This window comes from Protopterus annectens, chromosome 1.part0 (assembly GCF_019279795.1).
Source record: "Protopterus annectens isolate FY-2018-M chromosome 1.part0, PAN1.0, whole genome shotgun sequence".
Classification (NCBI taxonomy): domain Eukaryota; kingdom Metazoa; phylum Chordata; order Ceratodontiformes; family Protopteridae; genus Protopterus; species Protopterus annectens.
Window position 1 is genome coordinate 1,942,961,307 of NC_056725.1, and position 24,387 is coordinate 1,942,985,693.

The 24,387-nt window shown below is 40.5% G+C and overlaps 1 protein-coding gene across 12 annotated transcripts in view; it reads right to left on the reverse strand.

The window, feature by feature from the left end:
• MYT1L (myelin transcription factor 1 like) overlaps positions 1–24,387 on the reverse strand; it is a 2,965,652-nt gene that overhangs the window by 13,872 nt on the left and 2,927,393 nt on the right. The window contains exon 22 of one of the 12 annotated variants that reach the window (XM_044070369.1): positions 14,219–14,388. The exons of the other annotated variants lie outside the window; for them this stretch is intronic. Within the exon in view, the coding sequence (XP_043926304.1) occupies positions 14,219–14,388 (170 nt within the window). The remainder of the gene's footprint in view (positions 1–14,218; positions 14,389–24,387) is intronic. 12 annotated transcript variants of the gene reach the window in all.

Sequence of the window (24,387 nt, forward strand, 5' to 3'; positions counted from 1 at the left end):
AAGTTAATACGCTGGTATAAGTTGTGATATAACTGACATGTGGCCTACACAGTAGGGCTACTTTGACCAATAAAAGCAACCACGTTGGTTGCATACATAATCAGCACTTTGCTCTTCATCACAGTAAGTGTAGAGTGCTTAGCTCTCAACAGATTCCATAAAATGTGGTTGTGCATGTTCATCCTGAAAATGCATTTCAGTTGTATTACTGATCGAAAAAATACTCACATAAAGGTGTATATATAGTTTATATTAAATTTATTTGCCAGGAAAAACTTGCTTTTGAAGATGTGATTAGAAATACAAAAAGCTGGCTTCTGGGAAGGGGTACATGAACTGCCATAGTTCTGTAAAAATTGCGTTAAATCAATTTGCCATTTTCAGCTCAGATCATTTATTCTTGTTAAGTGACTCCTAAATTGCAGTATAACTACTATAAAAATTATTCTTTCAGATAGCCAACTATAATATAAAAGCAACCTATTTACCTGTGCATGCCACTGAAGTAAGCTGCAGCCTAAAATCCACTCAGACTGAATGTTTCTTATTCTGGGGATATTGTTTTATCTTACCAATATGTTCACTTTGATCTAACTAGTGCTCTAAAGGTTAATAATAATTTTTCTCCCCACAGCAGACCTTCGGCTGCCACCTGCTTCTCCCCTTGTTTACCAGCTCTACTGGACCTGCCATTGCCTCCCCTTGGGCAAAACATGACTCCCATCTGGGATATGTGAGAAGATTGAGGATGTTGGTGCATTGTTATACTGCTTGACAGGGAGTGTGCCCTAACACATGGCCCCTTTAGCAGCCTCGCCAGCTATGTGATCACTGCCTTTATAAGAGCATGTGCAGTTTCATGCATGTGCAACCTTTCAACTGAGTGGCTCAAGAGTTATGCATCGCAGAGCTGGCCAGGCTCATATGCTGTACAATGTAGCTACCCTCCCTGCCAGTATGGATGAGACAACATCAAATACTCACTTCCTCCCCCTGCAGACTCTCCATCTCTTGTGCCACTGATCAGACATGGGTCCTCTGGGATGCAGTAAGTGATTTATCCCTCTGCACAATGAGACCACTCTAAATGTTCATGTTATTAGCCATAAGAGTGAGAAAATACACATTCTACTGACAAAACAGCTACACAAACTACAATTTCAAGCATTATTTTGAAAATGCTTCTTTTCCCCATTTCCAAATTTGCCACAAAGTGAAGAAGGTAGAAAATCTGAGTTTTGACAAAACCCAAGTTATTTATTTTTCTAGTCCCCTCCCAAGAAAAATAAATCTTTTAGAATTCTGTGTCTTCATGATCCTGTGATTAACGGGTTGTGGTTTTGCCTGTAAAGCATGTGTTTAATGTTTAACAAATGTTATTCAAGTCTCATCATGCTGTAGTTTATGAGACTCACAACTCATAAGCTAAGGGGTTCTGTGTTATAAATAAGTAGTTTTAGTACAGTTTATAAAGGAGCAATCTTCCACTGTAGTGTACACTGCACAAACCCAGGCATCATGACCTACATCTGTACTTGTATCCCCTCCTTCTCCCACACCTTGTTTAGTCAGTGTTTCTCGTGGAATGTGCGGAGGCCCACACCTGCTTGCAGTTGCAGAATGAGAAGCAGTGTGCACTTGGATTGCTGTGTAGCCCTTCAAGCAGCATGTAACTACTCATACTTTCATAGTTATCATCCTAGCCAGTAAATGCCCATAGTTTGCATGCAGTTGCACAAGCCACAACTGCTTCATAAATCTAATCTTATGTCTTATTTCTTATTAATAACTGTGTGTTTTCTTTGTTAAATCATGTCATTTAGCTACATATAGCTATTCTGTGTTAGTCAGTGCATCAGAGATCCCTCTATGAGCTACCTCATAGTTTCATATCATTTATTCTTTGCATTTTGTAACTAAATTCCATGAATCACTGGACAAAATAAAAGGTCAGCTTGCTTATTTCCCTTTTGTTGCCAGTTCCTTAGCACTGTTTATCCTCTGGCAGTGTAGTAACTCTTTTGCTTATACATAACACATCTTAACACAAATAATTCTGTTTGTTGGATGTTCAGATATTTAACTAATGTGGAGGCTTCTCCCATTCTCTCTCTCTCTCTCTCTCACAGCAGAACATGGATTATGAGTAGCTCACTTTTCCACTGCATGCTTAATGTTGTTGTTGTTTGTCTTTCGGCTTTTCCCGGTTAGGGGTCGCCACAGCGGAACTCCGGTCCGCTAATGATTGGCAGTTGTTTTTCATGGTGTTGAGTTGCCAGCCTGACGCCCAACCTTCAATGAAGGCACACCCATTCAATGCATGTCTTTCGAATGCCCACATGACCGCGGGGAGGACATACAGACTCCACACAGATAAAATGACATTAAAATGTTACTTTCAGACTGTAACTCATCATCATCATCATCATCATCAGCCCCCTTTTTCCTATTTTTCTACATGGGGTCAGGGCATCGTGTTAACTGTTGCCAACTCTCTCGGTTCAGTGCCACACTGCTGCCTTCTTCAACACTCATGCCTGATTGTTGCAGATCTTCTTTCACACATTCCATCCACCACTTTGTTGGACATCCTGGCTTCCTCTTACCTTCTTCCTGTCTGTCCCAAATCTCCCTCACCAGACTGTCTTCTGTTTTCTGACATGTGCCCAAACCACTGTAGTCTGTTCTCTTTGATCATTTCTGCAATTGGAGCTACTTTGGCTTCTGCTCTTATGTCCTCATTTCTTCGTCTGTCCCACAGTGTGCATCCTACCACCTTTCTCAGGCACTTCATTTCCATCACCTCTAGTTTCTTCAACTGTTCTGCCTTTACTGCCCAGGTTTCTGTACCATACAGTAGTACTGGTCACACCACTGTCTTGTACACCTTACTTTTCAGCTTCTTTGGCATTCTTCTGTCATAGACTACACCTGCTACTCTATGCCAGTTGGCTGCCACCCCTCTGATTCCAGCTTTGACCTCTTCATTCAGAATACCCTTCTCCTCAACTACTCCTCCCAGATACTTGAAACTGTTTACCTGTTCCACTATCTTTCCTTCTATCTCTATTCTCAGCTTCTTCTGATTTCCCCAATTTGCTGCCATTACCACTGTCTTATCTGTGCTTAGTTTCATCCCATGTGCCTTCAGATTTGCATTCCATTCTCCTATCCTTTGCTGAAGTTCTAGTTCAGTGTCTGCCTGTACTGCCACATCGTCTGCATACAGCAGCTTTGTTGATCCATCTCGTCCCCAAGACTGTAACTCAATCTTTACCAAAACCTCCTAGATCTGTGAAGACTAGGTCTCAGAGTAAGTAAATCCAACATCTCATGTCCTCATACACACCTATAGCAAAGAGTCACCAAGAATCAAATCACTTCAAATCTATTTCCACAAATCACAGTACTAATAAAACGCCTTAGTGATATGGGATTCAACACTTAGGCACATAGATTCTCCACTCACTAGACTGAACAAAGACCAGGTAATGGTGAGCAGTACTTCAGGTGCTAGGACCTCAGACATCACAATGGCTATATAGACCCTTTCATCTATCAAATATGACTACAACATGATGGTGATCCATGTGGGAGTAAATGACTTGGAATGCCAAACCCTTAGGGACATGCAAAGAGACATATCAGCACTTTCTGTGCATGTGACAAATGCAAGCAAGTCATTGGCTCTAAGTGGAATCTTTCTTTTTCCGAGAATGAAGTCTATATACAAAGGAAAGAAAAGATAACTGGCTTCAACAATTGGTTAAATGCTTGGTGTCATTTCAGATCCAGTATGTGTCAGCATGGAATGAAATGCTGAACAGTCCAATTGCTTTGGAAATGATGGCCTGCAACTCTTGTTCCAAGGCTTCCACATACTGCCTAAAGCCTTAGCTGACCCTCGCATGCCTTTTTTAGTCAGAAACCAGCTAACAAACATCAAATTTAACAAACTTATCAAACTCAAAACTGGATCACATTAAGAGGACGCTACTCAATTCAAGAAGTCCCAACAACAAATTTCCTGATCTTGAGGTTCTCCTGCAGTTAGAACACATCCACATTTGTGCAGTTACTGAAATATGGTTTAAATGGGAAGAAAGCACTCCCTCTTTACCTAGATTTTGCACCTACTATACCTTCAGGCCTGATGGCAACTGTAGTGGTGTCAACTCCATATTTGTTAAGGACATAATCGCCATGAGGCAGATACCCAGAGACCCAAAGAAGGGACTTACAGAATTCTAGATCACCTCAAACAGGGCTCATTATTACCTTACAGCCTGTTCCAGGATGCCCTGCATGTCCCTGATAATAATGCAAGATTCTTAATTGTACTCACTGAGCTCCCCATCAATAGCAACTCAAATATATTGGGAGAGCTAAAAAGCTGGGCAGCTTTACATGTTGAGTACGCCCAGAAGTTCTTGGACTTAAGGAACAAGATCTTCCTGGATCAGTTAGTTAACAAACCCACTACAGAACATCATATTCTTGTCTGGTCTTTACAAACGTAGACACTTCATGCACCGTTCCCCTGGTATCTCCTTCCTCAGTCAAGTTGGACCATAAAATAATGACTTTCACTTTCAAAATCTCCAAAGCCCCTGCATCAAATATCTTGGAATTTAAAAAAAATTCAAACAAGGTAATCTCATCAAATTCGATGATAAGGTTTCAAAATTCACCAATAGCAGGTAGCTTCACAAAGGAGTTCTATCACGATTTAGAGAAATGCGCTCAGCTGGTAGTCTCAACCAGGATAAAGTATAATGGGAAATTCCTAAGGACAATTATAAATTCTACTTTAGCTATGATAAGAAGTTAAGGAATAACACCTGACATTACCCTGAGCTTATTCAAAATGGCACCACATATTTGAACCCAATAGACTTTGCCAATATACTAACAAATAAATTCAGTGCAAATTTTACCCCAAAGACATCTTTCCAAAGTCTGCATATCCTTGAATTCTTTAAATCCCTATCATTACAAAGGAACACATACTGAAGGTGCTTCCTTAGACCAAAAATACTTATTCCATTGGGCCTGGCAATGCACTTAGTTGTTTAATAAACAGCATGCCCTGGCAGGACTACTGCTCAATGTTTTTAATCTAAATTTTGCTATAGGTTTTGTCCCTGACATTTGGTGCACAGAAGTGGTGCTGCCACTCTATAAAGGTGGCTCTGTCATCATCCCCAGGAATTATAGACCCATCAGGCAAATGAGTCTTCTTTGCAAAGAAATGGAACATATTATAGTTAACATTATAAACTATGATATTAACACTGTCATTGGACTTTACCTGCAGCAGTTTGACTTTGACAAGAGAACATCATGCCTAATGAATTTGGTTAACTTCCTCAGGAGGGTTACCCAGTCTGTCAACAGTGGTCATACTTTTTACATGGCATAGCTTCATCTGGCAAAGACATTTGATTTTACACCCTCATATTGGCACTGTAAGTAAGATTAACATGTTAAAACCAGATCCTTATGTCATAAGATGGATAACAAACTGACAAAAAGACAGAATCCACACAGTGCCAGTGACAAGTGCCTCATCAGAAAGTATGAAGGCGACTAGTAGTATCTGCCAGGACTGAAATTCGGGATCCTTCCTTTTGGCATTTACTTTTCTGATTTCCAGACCAGAATCCAAGACTTCTGGCTATCTAAGTTTTCAGATGACTGAAAATTGAGAGTTATTGTCTAGTTTATTTTTGATACCCTAACCCTTCAGGAAGAGCTCGCACTGACAGATACCTAGTGTACAGAAAATGGGGTCAAATTAAATTCAGAAAAAGGCAATATTGTCACATTTGGTTGACTACTGCTTCTCTCAGCATACAATATTGACAAGACTCCACTTGAAGATGAAAATGTTATTAGGGACCTTGGAACATGGGTTGATAATTTCCTGCATTTTGATCATCGTGTGATACAAGTAGTATGAAAATCCATCTACTTGGCATAGCTACTTACCAAAGTGACATCATCCACCTCTAAGAGGTCATTGTTCCTTTATATTCAGCATTGATTAGGCCAGTTCAGAATATACCTTACTAGTCATATTAAACAACTAGAAAGACCCAAGAAGTTCCTAATTAGAAGATCTTGGATTTAAAGACCATGAGATACCAAGAGAGAGAGAAAGAGAGAGACAACAGAAGCAATGTCCCTTTATTCAGCATCTTACAGATTCTTGAGTGAGATCTATGTCTTGGCTACCATGCCATTACAGACCCGGTTGTCCTGGATCTCTTGTATCTTCACAAGTCTAATAATTCCACAAATGCCATAAGCAGGGACTTCTTCACCAGAAGATAAATAAAACATGATGGAGAGACTGATTAATCAGACAGCACTTTCCCACCTCTGGCAAAGACTGGCCCTGTGAATTAAGCAGTGTGATACACTATTACACTTTGAACAGGACCTAGGTGATTGGATTCACCCAGGCTTGACTGGCTGAGCCCTATTTGAGAAGTGAGATATATCCTAAGGGTGTATACTGGCATGGCATAAATGGTTACAGGACTACATTGCTGTGCATTTCTGATAAATCCTATGAAAAAATGAATAACAGCCCTTGTAATAGTTTTTAAATTTGTTATCAAATGGAAATTGATATGTAGAACCAGAAAGATATTTTCAGTTTATAACAGCAGTAGCATATGAAGACTTATTTATAAAAATGCATGGAAACATTTAAAAAATCTTTTCAGCATAGCTCAAACTTTTATAATGCAATGCACTGTTCACATATGCATAAGTGACATATGCTGTGTTGCTTTGTACATAGTTCTGAAAAACTGTGATTCACAGATGTTCCGAACCACCATCTAACACAGTACAGAACCGGTTGCATGGCAGAACTTAGTTAAGAGCAATATTTTTGTAAACAGAAAATTCCAATTACGGTAACGCTGGGGAGCATGGTGCGTTACCACTAAGCATACCCTGTGCACTTGTGCGTGATCCAAAGACATTGTTTACCTCATGCTGCTTGCAATTAGAGCAAAAATGTTTAAATTGGTGTCAGTCTGGGCATATCATATACTAAATATTCCATGCAAAACATAGAACCACCTTAACTTCATAAGGGGTCTAGGCTCTATACATTAATGTGAGAAGTGTCTAAAAATGCTAGGGCCAGGGTGCTTGAGAATCAACAAAAATGGTTGTTTGGGATAGTGGACAACACTGCCCAAACCATTACAGGGCAAAGGGGATGAAATATCTAAATTTGTCATGACACTAGTCAGGGAGCTGGAGTATAATGCTTTTGCAGCTGATACTATTGCGGAAACTCATATGTTGATAGCACTCTGAACAGGTACTGCCATCTGATCAAGATGAAATCCTGTTAGTCAATGAGAAGGGTCCATAATCAGCTGACTTACTCAGATCATTCCAAGGTTTTGGAAAGATGATTATCCAAGACTATTCATAAGTGAATAGCATGTTTTACTCACTCTTGAATTCTACAAACAGTAATATTAAGAGGTGATGATCAATGGGACCAAATATTTGCATAGCTCTGATAAGAGATTGTCAGATTTCAGAGACTTATTTGAAGGCATAGAGCTCATTACTGACTGTATTTATGCAGCAGTGTTTAGACCTTTTTATTTTTGGATATTTAGTAATATTTTTCTTATACTTAGGCACCCCTGACAGTAAGTCATGAACATTATCTTTTGGACTAAATTCTATTCCACCTAAGTTTTCTTCCAGGGGCAAGATGAATCTTCTCAGTGTGTCTGTGGGTTTTTGTTGGAAGAAATTCCAATGACTGTCTGATCTTCTGTGTTTTGAGAAAAGTATTCAAAGCAGTAGGTAAGTTCAAGGTGTGAGATGATGGCTTCTTATGCCAGTCATGAGAACTGATCACATCTGCTGAGAGTTTATCCAGGTGCATGGGATTACAGGAGTCTTGCGGCTTGAAGATTTCTGAAGTGCAGTAAACTTTCTCTACCACAAGCTTCTCCCTTCTCTGAGCTCTTTCATCTACCACAACAGGAGCAGGTACCAGTCCAGAGGTGACCATTAACTCATTCAAAATGTATAGAGAAAGAGGCAAATATTTGCTGAAGAACTCTATGCACCTAGTCCAGCATATAGAAAACCTTGTTTTGATGCCGCCATTTTATGCCCAACATAGCAGGGTATTGAACAGCGGACTGAATACATTTATAATGATAAAGCTGCTCCACCTGTAAAAATGCCCTTCTTATATGGTAGAGAGGTTAAAGTGTAGTCATGAAAGAAATCCACTGTGCATCCCAATAGATTAAAACCTCTGCATTCCCATGCCATTTATAAAATAAGTTGCCTGTTCCTGTAATCTAGCATTTTGAAAATGATTGTTCTTGTTGCCTGGTGCTCATTGGAGGTAAGCCTCAAAAAATAAGTTGACTCCACTGGGATGTTTGCACAGATGCACTGTTTGTAGCACATGCTTTTCGAAGAAAGCTTCCACCTGCACTATTTCAAGTCCCTCTGTCAAACTGAATTAAACAATAGTTGTTTCTTCTTTGTCAGTTCACAAGGCACTCAGTTTTAATCTGAAGGCCCTGTATGGTAAGCTACTCATCTGTCAGCATGATCCTGGATTCCTGTAGTACAGCTGAACATTCAGTGATAGCTGACTTGATAGCAATCATTCACATTATGAAATCGACAATATCAGATTTGTTAGTAAGAGCTAACACTTTTAACTTTGATATTTCACTCAGACTTTTGACAAAAGCTGAGTTAAAGTATCTAGTTTAATTTGCATGGGGCTGGTAATAGTAATCGAGGCCTGAGCCCTGTTCTCCAGGAGGACAAACAAGGGTGATCTGGCATATTAACACCAAGCAATGCTTATGAATACTGAGACTGCCAAAAAATAACAGAGTTAAAGTAAGGATAATAAGTAGCAAAGCACTAAAAAAGTACTGTTTTTATTATATTTAATTACTAAATAACTGTGCTATAATACAGAGCACACAAATTATGGGATGACCATGTTGGTGGCGTACTTGATTCCCAATATTTGTAGATATGTAGTTCATAAGAAAATTATACAAAATGGTCAGAGTAACAGTTTAAGATAATAGAATTACAAACAACTTAAGTTAAGAAAGCCTACTTGATTCAAATAGTACATATTCATAACTCGGGTAAATGTGAATAGCTTGATGAAAGATGATTCAAATTTAAATCTGTCTGGATAAATCAAACATGTAGTATTAGTCATGATGAAAATCAGAACAGATTTGTGCATAGGCCACCTCAAAAGTAAGTTTATATCCTGACAGAGGAAAGCCTTTTCATCAAAATGTACTGAAAATAATTGTATGAAGCAATAATATTTACAGTTAATGTTATTTAATCCATTTAAGGTAATAACATTGCCTGTTGAAGGTAGTATGGGTGATAGCAGGTTGTTTAGAGGCATTAAGGTTCTGTTCCTGCTGTCATGCCTTGTTATCCTTCAGAGTGGTCTGGCATTGTTACTACTGGTCACACTATCCAGCTTTTTTTTACTAGTGGGCTAAACATGTTTTTTTTTTCTTTTCTTAGAAGGTGATTCATAGCTATGGGTTAATCATATTCCCTTATACCTTGTAAATGTCAACCTTCTATGAACAGCATTCAAAAAAAGTGTAAAAACAATGGAAAAAAGTATATGTGACTGTGAATGTATGTGTGCATGTCATGAGTCTGTGAGTGTATTATTTATCTAATTATCTATCTATAACTGTCTCTCTCTTTCTCTCTCCATCTAGATCTATATCTATATAGATCTAGATGTATGTGTATGCATCTGTGTGCCTGCCTCTGTGTGTGTGTGTGTGTGTGTGTGTGTGTATGTGTGTGCCTGCCTCTGTGTGTGTGTGTGTGTGTGTGTGTGTGTGTGTGTGTGTGTGTGTGTGTGTGTGTGTGTGTGTGTGTGTGTGTGTGTGTGTGTGTGTGTGTGTGTGTGTATAAAACACACACACACACACATGCATGCATACATGCACACATACATGTATATTGACACACAATTTAACTTACAAAACCTGCTTTAGTACCTGTGACTATTATGATTATGATTCTGAGGTATCACCTGTGGAAATGTAATGTATGTAAATTGTGGGTTGTATGTAAATTGTTAGTTGGAACCATACCAGTATAAGCAGCTGCTTGGCTTAAAAGTAAGTTCTGGTGTTCATTTCACCAAAGTAGTGCTGTAACATTGCCTGAACTGATAGATTGTATCACTGGAGAAGTAATGGCAAAATAAATAATAACAAAATGCAGTTAAAGATAATACAAGCACAATAAAATTATCCAACAAATGAAAAGTGAAAAAGAAACAAATGCATGTCAAAAGGAAAATGTTGTCAAAATATGCATTATATGACAGAGCCAGCTGTAAGTTTACCATTGGGAAATATCATCCATTGACTGATCAGGAGAATGCCTTTACAGACCTGGTGGTAATGTAGGACCCTTGAGGAATTATTACAGGGCAGGAATGAAGGAAGCCTGAATAGCACAGTGGTAGAGGAGAGGAAGGATACATAAAAAATGTATAGAGTGGATAGAATCTCTCCAGACCAGGCTGAGTGATGGCAAAGTGGAGATATGAGTAACAGAAGGACTTGGACAGTGGCTTGATGGTGTAGGTAAACTATAGAACTGGATAATGCATGATGCAGCTGTGTGGGGTACTACAGGGACAGTTTTGATAGTGTGTACATTTCAATAGCAAGATATAGAATATAGGTATTAGCTGTGCAGGAGGGAAGGTCAGGGAGATGGCAGTGGGGAAACTCCCTTCATTATGCTGCCACGGTCATCTTAGCAGGACGGAGCACAGGCACTGCCTATTGAGAGGTATAACGGTGGAGTAAGGATGGACTTACCATGCAATGGTATGGAATAGTACACGTTACTACATGTTGTAGACCTTGACTGTTAAGTACACCGGACAGCATGGAATGGTGAAGATGGCAGGGATCAAAATGTAGAAACTATGGACTTTTTAAGAACTGGGTTAGTACTGGCATAGACTGCATTGTTTGATTACAGGTAGAGGATACCCCATAGATGTGGAGCTTGGTAGAACTGCCTACTGAAATACATAGTGTCAGGGTAGCTTGTGGTGTGCAAAGTAAGACTATAGCTGGTTGATCTGATTAAACAAATATTCTTATTTTGCTAGATGGTAAGAACTACCCAAAAAGCCTAACTTATTAAACTTTTCCAGCAGAAATTTGTGGCAAGTGCCAAATGGAGGTACATGGCCAAAGAATAACATGCAGAAATGGATGGTTGATAGGCAGCCCTCAGAGAATGGATAGAGAATCATCCTGCAATGCTGGACTGTGAGAGAAATATCTCAAGAAATGAAAGCCTGAGGAGAAAGGGGACAGGAGTAAGACCACCAAGGCAAATGTTAGTAGACAGTACACAAGGAATGAGACAAAAAAGGAAAGAAGAGAGAGAGAGAGAGAGAGAGAGAGAGAGAGATGCTGGAGGTCAATGTATGTTGACTGTTGCTATGCACAGCATTCCAAAGAACTGCATTGTAGAGCTTCTTTTGCAAGTTGCTGCAAGGAAACATACTGCAGAGTTGCATGGTAAACAAACAGAACTAAGTTGTAAGAATTATTCTGAAGGCATGCATAGTTCTCTGCCTGTAAGAATATGGTATAAGGACAGAGATAACATTATAAGGCATAAATGGTTCAGATAGCAAAGTAATGAATAGCTAACTGAAACCCTGCAGAGATCTACTGTAGTAATGTGTGTGGAAATGTTTAGCTTTTGGGAGATGACAGCTATAAATATTAAGATAACAGACTGTAAAGGCACATTCATTATGAGAGCCTACAGAGAAGGATGCTATACAGACTGCAGAACTATGCAAAAATGGATAGTGGAAGAACAGCTGTTAAACACGATTTATGTGGAAGACAGCCTCCACAGATGGATGGTGAAAGGGCAGTCTGTGAAATGGATGCTGAAGTTAGCTTACAGAGACTGGGAGTAATGGGACAGTCTGCAAAGATAGGTAGATACTGGATGGTTGGGGGTTGACATAATGGTTTACTGTAGGTGTTTACCTCAGATGCACAAAGTTAGATTCTCACCTCTGAGGGGAAATTGGCTAGTCTTAAAATAGCCCACAAGGGCAGCTAGCCTAGTACTTACATATGGATGGAAAAAAATCAGAAGACATGAATGGCAAATAAATAGTAGGAATATATGTATGACTTGGAACACCCTGGAGACATCCTATGGGAACAGATAACAGGGAGACAGCCAGAGGCTGAAAGTGAAGTAATAACATTTGCTGCCAAAAGATTGGAAGAAGTCCCATGGAAGTAGGTAGTAACAGACAACCTGCACAGCACTGAATGTTGACAGATTTCATGCTGGAAGGCATGGATCAGGCACTCATTTATGTTTGGTAAAATATGTAATTCCCTTTCCATGCACATATATATATATATATATATATATATATATATAGAGAGAGAGAGAGAGAGAGAGAGAAAGAGAGAGAGGGAGAGGGAAATTTAAAACAGATTCTATGTATTAAACAATCAGCAAATAAACTGTAAGCTTAATAAGTGGCAAATATAAGAACATATACAGGTCATTGGAATGACTGTTCTAGCCTAAAATGTCAAATTGCATTAACAAGTTCTGTTTTCCAGTACTTAGCCAGTGTATGTTTGGAATTTATTGTTATTTCCCCAAGAAATTTGGAAAATCTTTGCCTCGACAAACACTAAAAATATGCAGAAATGGGCAGAGTGGACGGTGAAAAGTATCATGCAAAGATGCTTGGTTGAAAGAAAGGTGGAAAATGGTCTTCAGAGACAAGATGCTGATGGGTATCCTGCAGAAATGAGTGATGAAGGTCAACCTACGTAGATGGTCAGTGAAGAACATCCAGCAAAATTGGGTAGTGAAGGGCACCCCTCATACATGCCTACTGAGGAACATCCTGCAAAAATGAGTAGTGATGGACAGCCTTAAAATATGGTTAGTGAGGAACATCCTGCAGAAATGGGAAATGTAGGACAGCCTTCATAAATGGTTAGTGATGACTATCCTGTAGAAATGTGTAGTGAAGGAAAGTCTTCATAGATGTATAGTGAGGAACAGCCGGCAAAAATCAGTAATGAAAAAGAGCTTTCATAGATGGCTGGTGAGGAGCATCCTAGTGAAATGGGTTGTGAAGGACAGGCTTTACGTTTGGTTAGTGAACAACACCCTGCAAAAATAAATGAGTACTGAATTACATCTTTTATAGATGGTTAGTAAGGAACATCCTGCAGAAATGGGTGGTAAAAGACAGCCTTCAAAGAAGGTTAGTGAGTGACAATCAGCAAATATGGGTAGTCAAAGACAGCCTTTATGAATATTTAGTGATGGGCAGCTTGCAGAAATAGGTAGTGAAGGAGAACCTGCATAGATGGTCACTGAATGACAGCTGGAAGGTAAAATTGGTGAAGCATATCCTGTAGATATGGATGTCAGGAAGGCTGATGGGAGAGAGTCTGTGAAGGTCAGTTTGCAGAAATTTACAGTGGACAAAAAGGCTAAAGACATGGCTGGATGGGAGGCTACCTACTGAGATTGTTGTTAGTAGTAACAGTGGGTTGCCATGCAAAGGCAGACTTTGAGGGGATAAGCTGTGGAATGAATACTAGAAGATCACCTTGGAGGAATAAAAAAAACATTATTATGGCATAGCCTGCAGAAATTGATGGTGGAAAAAGTCTTCCAAAATAGTGAGGGGGTTGTGGTGGTTCCCACAGACTTTGGTGGGAGGGGAACAGCTTGCTTTGATAGACTATGGAAGGAACTAACATAGAGTTGTGGTTTTAAAGTATAGTATACATACTACAGAATACAGCATACAGAGAGTGGTGCATGTGGACTGTTGGGCTGGCAAGTAGTGTCATTGACTACACCGATATGTGGCACTGGGTATGGAGATGGGACATCCTTCATAGATTACTGACAGAATGACATACTACAAAGACAGTGATGAGAATACAACCAACAGAGACTGGTACAGGGGAAAAGACCTGCTGAGACTGATGAAGAGTGAATTACTTGTTGCAAATTTGCTAAGCCAGGTGGAACCTGACAAACTAGAATTAGAAATTATTAAGTAGTCAAGTGAGGAGCTGATACAAACAGTTCCACTCACCACTGAGAGCTCTGGATGCTCTTAAATGGCCTAGGCTGATGAATAGGCTGAGCAATCTTCAACTCAGGGCTGCCCAAAAAATAGTCCGTAGGAACCCGTGCAGGCACATTGCAAGCATCATCACTCCACATCTGCCAACTCAGGAACTGCGCTTCTGCAAGCTCTTCCTCCTGGAATTTCCAAGGATAAGAAGAAGCTATGGTCATAAGGCCTTCAATGTGCCAGTCCCTAAATTATGAAATGCCCTCAGTAACATTACCCAGGGGTGTGCACTCCTGGGAGATTTTAGCACAAACTGAAATTACTTAAGCAAGGTAAGAATAAGTGCATATACCTTTGAATCATTTAGTCCAGTGATGACTCTCTGAAAGTCTCAATACTTCCACCCCATGAATAATGTTAGGAAAGCATGTACACCTTTAGTTGATAGTGAGGTTATCCACACAGGTACCCCCAGTTATATACTATTATATGTTACATACATTCACAGCCATTATCCTTTTCTCTGTCACACTGTGTAGTGGTAAAACATAGATGTTTTTTTCTAGTCTTTATCTTTCATATACATTTCCCTTCATTTTTGCCAGCCTTTATATAGGAACATACTGTAGCTAGCTACTCAACAGAACATGTTATTTTTTCCCACCGATCATTTATACTAAGGCTGCTCTCATACTGTGTACGTTAAACCACTGAGACCACTACTGAAAAAGGACTCAGCATTGTGGATCTCGATAATATAGTGATATTCTGTCAGTCAGCCAAGTAGTTGATCAATCAATCAATCAATCAATCAATCAATCAATCAATCAATCAATCAATCAATCAATCAATCAGATGTATTGACTACTCGATAATCTTACAAAGTGCAGTGGTGGAGAGACAGCTTGTAGTAAAAGAACATGCATGCACATGCAAAATGAGATTTGATTCTTTAGAAACACATGATAATCTATGCTTGGTGGCAACAGGAAAAATGGATAATGAAAAAAGATATATTTATAAAAATGGGCTGAACAGTCATCAAGATATGTATATGAATAACAGCTTACAGATATGGATAAAAGAGGACAGCTTGCAGAAAGTGATTAGGAAGCAAACTGCAGAGATAAATTTCAGGACAGCTTACAGAAATAATTGGTGAAGCTCAGGAAGCAATGATTGACTACAGAAAATGAGCAGTGATAAAGCCTGGGCACAATCTATAGAGACAAAATTATTTGACAACTGTATCTGTTTTGGATGGTGAATCATAGTTTGCCAAGAAAGTGATTGATGAAAACAATTGCTAGCACTGGAGAGTGAAAAACATCCGTGGAGACTTAATGTTGGTACAGGTGGTTAGAGAGGAATATCTTTAAGCTATTCATGGGAAAGGAAAACATACAGAGATATATGATAAGGACAACACGCAGTGATGGGTAGTATAAACACAGTCTGTTTGTTGATGCCGGTGGTGATACAGCTAGTGGTTGTGAATGGTGGAAACTGCATATAGAGACTTATGGTGGATATTATAATGTAGAGATAGAGAATGGGGACTGGCCACGTATATGGATGGTGAGAATAACCTATAGAGAAGGACGGTGAGCATATACATGCAGAGTTAGGTTTTGGAATGATGATCCTACTCAAAAAAACTCAGTTGGTGCCTAAGCTGGCAAGTGGAAACTGATAGAGATGATTAACAAGCCTGTAAAGTTCACAGTGGGTGTAAATTATTTGCAGTCACACACTACAGATGAGAATAACAAAGGATGACCTGTAGAGATCAGTGACAACAGAGACAGCATGGCAAGCTTGAAGGTGGAGTTGTCAGATGGAATTATAGTGAATGACAGTGTACCACAGCGGTCAGTACTGGGTAAGTCCTTTTCAAGTGCCTACGTATGTGACACAGAAGAAGGTCAGGAAGAAAACTGCATTTTTGCTAATGACAAATATTTCCAAAAGGACAAGACTCCAGAAGGCACGATGTGTGGTAAGGGACTTATTAGGTTTGGAGATATGGCTAAAAACATAGCAAGATAGTTTTTATGCAAAGCAACTCACTTAGGAAGTATTAAGTTGAGAAAGGAATACAGACATGAAAGAGAAACAGCTTCAACAACAGAAGAGGAAAGGACCTGGGAATACTCATGTCACATAGTTTAAAGGTAATCAGCCATTTTCATTTAAGTTACCTGGCACTTGCTCACTAAAGCAATTATATAGGTCAGCGCTAAAAAATTAAAAGCACTACACCCTTACAAACTCCCCTTGAGTACCTTGTTCCCCATTGGCCCTTGTTTTTCAATTATAAAGGAATTCCCAATACTATTCTAGCATGTCCTAAGGTCAGTTGTCAATCTCCTCTCCGGACCAGCTGGTGAATCTGGGAATCTTGAGGCAATGTTACAACTGCCTCATGTACACAGACAACCTTCTCCTCCTCCCAACAAATTCCAACACATGTGAGAGATGCAACCATATAGCCAAACTAGAGGCTAAGCTCTCTCAACTCAGTACTGGCGTAACCAGTCAGGAGGAAAAGGAAACCACACTCACTAAAATTCCAGTCTCACATAGACCTACCACGACAGCAAACCAAACACATAAACACACAAAAACATACTCAGAGACTCTAAAAAAAATCTGCCTAAGCAGCAGAGACCTCCAAAGCAGACACCCAAGCAACCGCTACCCCAAAACAAAACACGTGCAACACATAGCTCACAAAGCCAGTGTGCCGAACAGTCACAGCCCTTAAGGCTAAACAACACACCTGATACACTTGTAATAGGTGACTCTATCATCAGGCACACTGACGTCCCACTCACCAGGCTGAACAAGGAGAAGGTCACGTGAGCTGCCTGTCGGGCGCTAGGATCCGCCACATAACACAAGCACTCAGGTCACTCCAAGGCAAGTACAAATATGACTCCGTCATTGTCCATGCTGGTGTGAATGACCTGAGACATACCTCCTTAGACTACATGAAAAGAGACATGGAGGAGCTCTCTGGGCATGTAGCCCAGGTCGGTATGACCCTGACCTTGAGTAGCATCTTACCTTCACCAAGAATGATGCCACAATATGAAGACAAGATGATCAATTTCAACAATTGGCTTAAGTATTGGTGTCATTCAAAGGGGATCCAATGCCTGTCAGCCTGGGATGACATGCTCGACAAGCCACGATGCTTCGCTAGGGACGGCTTGCACCTATCACCCCTGGGCTTTCGGATATTGGCAAAGGCTCTTGCTACCCCCATAGTGCCTTTTTTAGGCAAGGCTCAAAAGACAAACCCACCTCCATAGGTATCACAAGGGATAAGAAACTAAGAGTAATGCTACTCAACGCCAGAAGTCTAAACCTCAAGATGCATGCACTCAAAACTCTCCTTAGCATGGAGAACTTTGATATCTGTGCAGTAACAGAAACCTGGTTCAAGGCTCCCGAGAGCACCCCAGCACTACCAGGTTATACCTCATACCATGCTTTTCAGCCCCAAAACTTGGACCGAACCATAAAAGGAGGGGAATATCAATATTCGTCAAAGATACCCACACCTCCAGGTTGGTGGCACAGCACGAAGCATCAGAGACTATCCATGTGCAACTAACAGTGGGTAAAACTGCCTTCCAGTTTATAGCCCGCTACAGACCACCCTCCCAAACCCAGGATCTCCACTTGGCCTTCCTGAGAACACTGGAAAATATGAAGGTCTCTCCAAACACTATTATATTGGGCGACTTCAACTACCCAAACATAGACTGGGAGCATTACTCTAGCTCCAACACCCTAGCCCAATGGTTCCTAGAATTTATAAACTCAAATGCTATGGAACAACTTGTTACCACTCCCACAAGAGGGGAAAACATATTGGACCTGATCATCACCAACATGGGGACTCTATGCTCCAGACCAGAAGTGTATCCCTCACTGGTAAGATCAGACCATAAACTGATCTCACTGGATATTCACATCCCGACCCCACCCCCTGCCCAGAAAACCACAGTGAAAAACTTCTCTAAAGCAAATTTCACACTCCTCAAAACCGAGGTGGAATCCTTCAAAGCCCCCGGGCCTGTGGAAAATACGGCCCAGACCACAGAATCCTTTATAAACGCATTCTATGAACACCTTCAGGAATGCATGGATCATGCAATCCCAAATAAAACCAAGACCCAATCCTCTAAAGGCAGACGTCCTGTCTGGTGGACCCCAGCCATAAACAAACTATACAATAAAAGGAGGAAGCTACTACATGATAGAGCAAAATCCCAAAAAGGGAAGGCATCTCTGATCAGTATTAGCAAAAAACTACGGGCACTCATAAAATCGTCTAAGGCCAGCTTCGAGAGAAAAATTGCACAGGACATTAAGGATAATCACAAGGCTTTCTTTAGTTATGTTAGGAACCTGGGCGGGAATTCCCAGATATGCTCAGAATTAGTCCAAAATGACAAAAAATACACCAAACACACAGACATTGCCAACATCCTAGCTGACAGGTTCAGCACAAACTTCTCCCCCCCCCACCAAAAGGGCAAATATCTATCCCAGCAGAGTGCTGCCCCCCCTGACATCTCAGATGCTCAGGTAAGAGCCGCCCTCTCCAAAGCAAAAAACACAGCATCAATGGGACCAGACGGTGTCCCGGCTGCCCTACATGAACTCCAAGAAGAGCTAAACCCAAACATAAAACTACTGTTCAATCTCAGCCTTACTACAAGATATGTACCCAAAGAGTGGCGTATAGCAACGGTGGTCCCTCTCCACAAAGATGGTGCCTTAACGGATCCTGGAAAGTATCACCCCATAAGCCTGACTAGCTTGGTCTGCAAAGCTATGGAAAGGATCATCATGGACCTTATAAATAAAGATATTGGGGACCTACAGACACTGGATCCTACACAGTTTGGCTTTGTTAAGGGCAGATCCTCCCTCTTATACCTGGTCGATTTCTTTGAAACAGTCACCAAGGCCATTGACGATGGGAAGGTGGTCCACACAGCCTACCTGGACCTCGCAAAAGCCTTCGATACAATACCCCACTCGGGCATTATAGATAAGCTCACCAGCTTAAATATAAACCCCTATGTCACTAGATGGGTTGCAAACTGGCTCAAGGACAGAACCCACATGGTTAGAATTGCTGGAGCCATGTCAGACTCCAAACCAGTTACAAGTGGCGTCCCACAAGGCTCAGTCCTGGGACCTCTCTTGTTCGGTATATATTTCTCAGAGGTACAGGCCAACACGGAAGGACTGTGGCTGACCAAGTTTGCAGATGACTGCAAACTGGGCACCATAATCGACTCTCCAGCCGACACAAGCATCCTCCTAAAGGGCCTCATAGAAACAGACAACTGGTGCCAGAGCCATGGCCTCAAGCTAAACGCCAAAAAGTGTATAGTCATCCCCTTTGGCAAAAACAAAGTGTCCACAAATTACCACATAAGTGGTAATCCATTAAGTATGGAAGAAGTAATTAGGGATCTGGGGACCCAAGTTGATAGCAATCTCTCATTTGACAACCACGTGGCCAAAGTGGTTAGAAAAACATTTTATATAGCCCACCTAATCATGAAGGAATTCACATCTAGATCAGGGGAGGTCATCGTGCCTCTTTACTCATCCCTCATCAGGCCCATAATTGAGTACAATGACCCTTTTGGGATGTACCTTACCAGACACCTGCAGCAACTGGAAAGACCCCAAAAGTACCTCACCAAGAGGATCAAAGGGCTCAAACAGATGCCATATACTGCCCAGTTAAAGAAACTCCAGCTCTACTCAGTGGCATACCGCCTGCTCAGAGGCGATCTGTGCCTGATGTATAAAGCCATGTCCAACCCGGAATTAATGGACATGCTGCACCTCAGAAAATCCAAATCCCATCGAGCTACGGGCTCGAGAGACTTGAAACTCAGCACTGAAATAAATAGGACATGCTGGAGGGACAGATTCATAACCCAGAGGATCTCTTCACTCTGGAATAAAATCCCAGTCCAGGTTAGGCAGAGTCCCTCATTGACTCTCTTCAAGAGGAATCTTGATGAGTGGATGGGGGATCGTAGGTTTACCCCGGGTATCACTTCTGTGTCACTGTTAGACAGAGGCACAGTATACTAACCTCAAAAAGGGGCATAGCAAAATTAATTTAAAATGGGTGGCGAAAGCCAAACACACTCTGGCTAGGCTTATAAATGCCCTAGGGCAGATAGCCTAGTATGAACCTATGAACCTATGAGCCAGAATGACAAACTGAAAATGACAATAGATGCCCTTCATCTATGCAGAAGAAGGGCTGCTAGCAGTAGAAACATGGTGTGTCTTTATGTAGAGATACTGTGCAATGTTCCTGAGACCCCGTTTTCACCAGTACTTGATAAGACAGATACAGTATAGAAAAGTACATTTTTGCATATTCCTCACTGCGAGCCATATAAAGAAAGACTACAAAAGCTAAATATATACAATCTCAATGAAAGGAACAGATAAGGACATGTTAAAAAAAAGTTCTTCGAGGGAATCCATAACATCCAAAAGAGTACACTTATGAAACATATCAAAGAGAACAAGAGGGAACAATATGACAACACTAAATGTAATGCACAGGGTGATATGCAGAAATTTGTTTACAGAAAGGGTGTAAATGGTTTCCCTAAACAAAAAAAACAATTAATGAGACTAGCCTAAGACAAAGTTTTATGCTGGATGGAAGTAAAATGAAATAATTTATTACTTAAAGTGAATCTGCAGCTTGTCAAGAAGGTTATGGAATGATTAGCAGGTGAGGCAAATGGTCCTTTTCATCTATCAGAGTGCACATTTCCTTGAGAATACGCAAAGGAGAATGTTCAGAGACAGCTCACAGAATTGTTTGCTGGATACATCTTGGTAGAATAGAGCAAATATAGATGTTACAGGACAAAAGACTGGTGAGAGTACTGCTGTTGGGGGGATGGAGCAGCCTCCAGTGATGAATAGTGGTCCACATCTTTCAGAAACTTTGAAAGGCATAGGCTGTGGAAAGACCAATACTGAGAGCTTATTCAGCAGGCAAACGTGGTAGGGGGATATCTTAAGGGATGCAGTGAATTATTTTTTCACAATAGTTGCCACTGGGCAGCTCGCACAGATGAACATTAGAAAGCTTGCATGCAGATATTGGTAGTAATGAAGGTAGTGGGGACAGGGTGCAGAGGTTGATATATAGGAGGACATAGCCATTAGGGGTGCTGGATCATATTTTAAGGATGTATAGTTGGGGATACCCAGCAGAGTCTGTGCTGGCAGCTAGCCTACAGAACTGGAAGATAGATTTTAATCCTTGCAACTGAGGCAGTATTATTAAATAGCAGAGGGTGGAGATGATGAATAGTGAGGGTACAGCCTGGAGAAGCAACGTAGAAATGGCTTCATCAAGTGTCAGGTGGTGTTAGGGTCCAGGGTGCAGTTATGATGCAAGAGACAGGAAGCACTGGGGGATATTGACAGTTAAGGCTGAGAATGGTGAAGGAGAGACTACAGAGAAATGGGTGGTGGATGGCAACCTGAAAGGGCAGATGGGGGGGATGATCTAAAGAGATGACAGGTGGGGTTCTATCCAACAGATGTTTAGGGGGGATGGAGGACGCACAGGAGAAGATGGTGATAGGAAACATCCTTCAGAAGTATATAGCAGAGAGGATAATTTGCAAAGACATGTATTATCCACAGATTAATATGCTAGAGGCTGCTCATGAGCTGAGCATGTAGTGATGGATATATGGAAGACAGCTTACAGTGATAGTCTAAAAGGAAAATAATTTGCAGTATTGGGTGGTTGAAAACAGTCTGAAGGTATTCATTGTGGGGAAACTGTTGCAGAACTACACAGTAGGGTATAATCTATTCAGGTAGCAGAGAAACAACTTAAAGATGTGAGTGTGTGTGTGTGTGTGTGTGTGTGTGTGTGTGTGTGTGTGTGTGTGTGTGTGTGTGTGTGTGTGTGTGTGTGTGTGTGTGTGTGTGTGTGTGCATATAATTTGTCCTGTACTCAGTCAAGTGCAATTTCAGCAAGGGACGTTTGGTCATATCTTTTATTGAGGTTCATCAACAATGAATATACGTCTGTTGTTAACAGAGGTTCTACAGTTGTGTTCTGTTAGTGCTTTTTTACTCTTCCCCATTGTTGTGTGCCAATGGAGTTGTTATATGTAAGTTTAGGATGTAGACTTTTGCCTCCCTACATAGAGCATGTACCTGCCCTTATAAAATGAATGAAATTTCATTTGTTTTTAAAAACTTGATGAAATGTAACTCATCAGATAGTAATTCAGATTAACACAGGTAAAGCATGAATGTATGTGCCTATGTTTTGTGTGTCAGTGTGTGTCCTGTTTATATGTGTGTATATCTGTTTGCCCTGTTTTTCTGTCTGCAAAGTATAGAGTGGCCTGAAGAGATGGACTGATGAAGTAATCTTTTAGAAGTGGATAATAAGAGACACTCTTTTGGGGTAGATGGGATTAGCTTCCAGTTCATGCCTCATAACTTGCCAGCACTATAAATCTGGACAAATACTCTTAAAAAATAGGTACTTCCAGGCAAAAAGTCTGATCAGCTAATTAGCATTACATTTCTATATTCAGTAGTACAAATCTTCCCACATCCAGTACAGCTGTAGAACAGTACCACTAAGTAACACAAAAATGACACAAAATAGAACCATATTTTACTATAAGATATATGACATAGCAAAACTAGTAATTGCAAAGATAAACAATATTTCTGTACCTCAGAAAAGTAAGTGGAACTACAGACAGCAAATCAGTACAAATGCTGGCATTCAGTGCAAAGGATTCAGGCTCAGAGGGGTTACTGAGCTGGTTCATATTGTTAAGATTACAGGGTTTGAGTCATTCTATTTGCCTGTTATGTGATTTAGAGCAAATATATAAAATAAAAAGTACAACAAAATGCCTAAAAGGGTACACGTACAATAAAGAAGAAACTGAGTTGACTGGTATAGTAGGGTTCAGAGATGCTGTCCAGAGCCCTAAGGGTACCAGTTCATTAAATGAGCCTTTGGTCTGTGAAGTAAGAAAGAAAAGTTATTTGTAGTAAAATCGCACCACATTACACTTAATAAAATAAATAAATGTGTAGTTGCAATACAAACAGACACACCAGTATTATAGTATTATCAATTGCTACTTTGCTAAAATTGTTTTGAATAAGGGGATGTACACACACACACACACACACACACACACACACACACACACACACACACACACACACACACACACACACACACACAGACACACACACACACACACACACACACACACACACACACACACACACACACACACACACACACACACACGCACCTTGGCATATCAAGGTTACTGAACTCTAGCATGACCACTTGTACTCAGTGCAACATTCAAAGTTTCTGATCGAAGGTAAAACTACCAACAAAACTGTGATTTATACTGAAATGTCAGCATTAGTTTCTTCCTTGATTAGCTACCATCAAATGAACAAAAACATGTACAAATGCTTCTGGGATGCAAGTTAAACTAAACACTCATCCCTCCATCTTCAATACAGGAAATAATACTTGTCATACACCAAATGTCCACTGAAAGCATTCTGGCCCCCATGTGACAACTATATGCCAAGATCACAGCTGAAAAGAGTTATCTATCTTTGGACTAGCCCAGTCACGCAGTTAACAAATGTAAAAATACATTAGCAAATAAATATATGTTTATAGTATTTTGTATGAAGAACTAAGCTGTTGCAAGCAGTAGCAGTTTTAGTTAAATTGTTCCCATCTGGCTTGCTCTGCTGCTGAATGAGTTTGTCTCTCTCTTCAGCACTGGTGGAAGTGAGTTGTTTATTTAAAAAGGTCTGTTCTTCTTTTCTTTGTTTCTGTGTGCACTGCATAGGTATCTTTCTCCTGCCACTTTTTCTCTCACAAAGTCACAAATGTGTTCATGAAACACCAACTGTTTTTAACCAGATGCAGTTATTTCCAGATTCTCTTGCACAGTCACTCTACAGATGCAGTTGTGGCTCAGTGATGTAAACAGCTGGCAAGGCCAAATGTAAAAAAAAAAAGAATTTAAAGGAGACACATGGAAATTCCTGGCACCCTCTTGTATTAAATTACAATTTGGGATTTT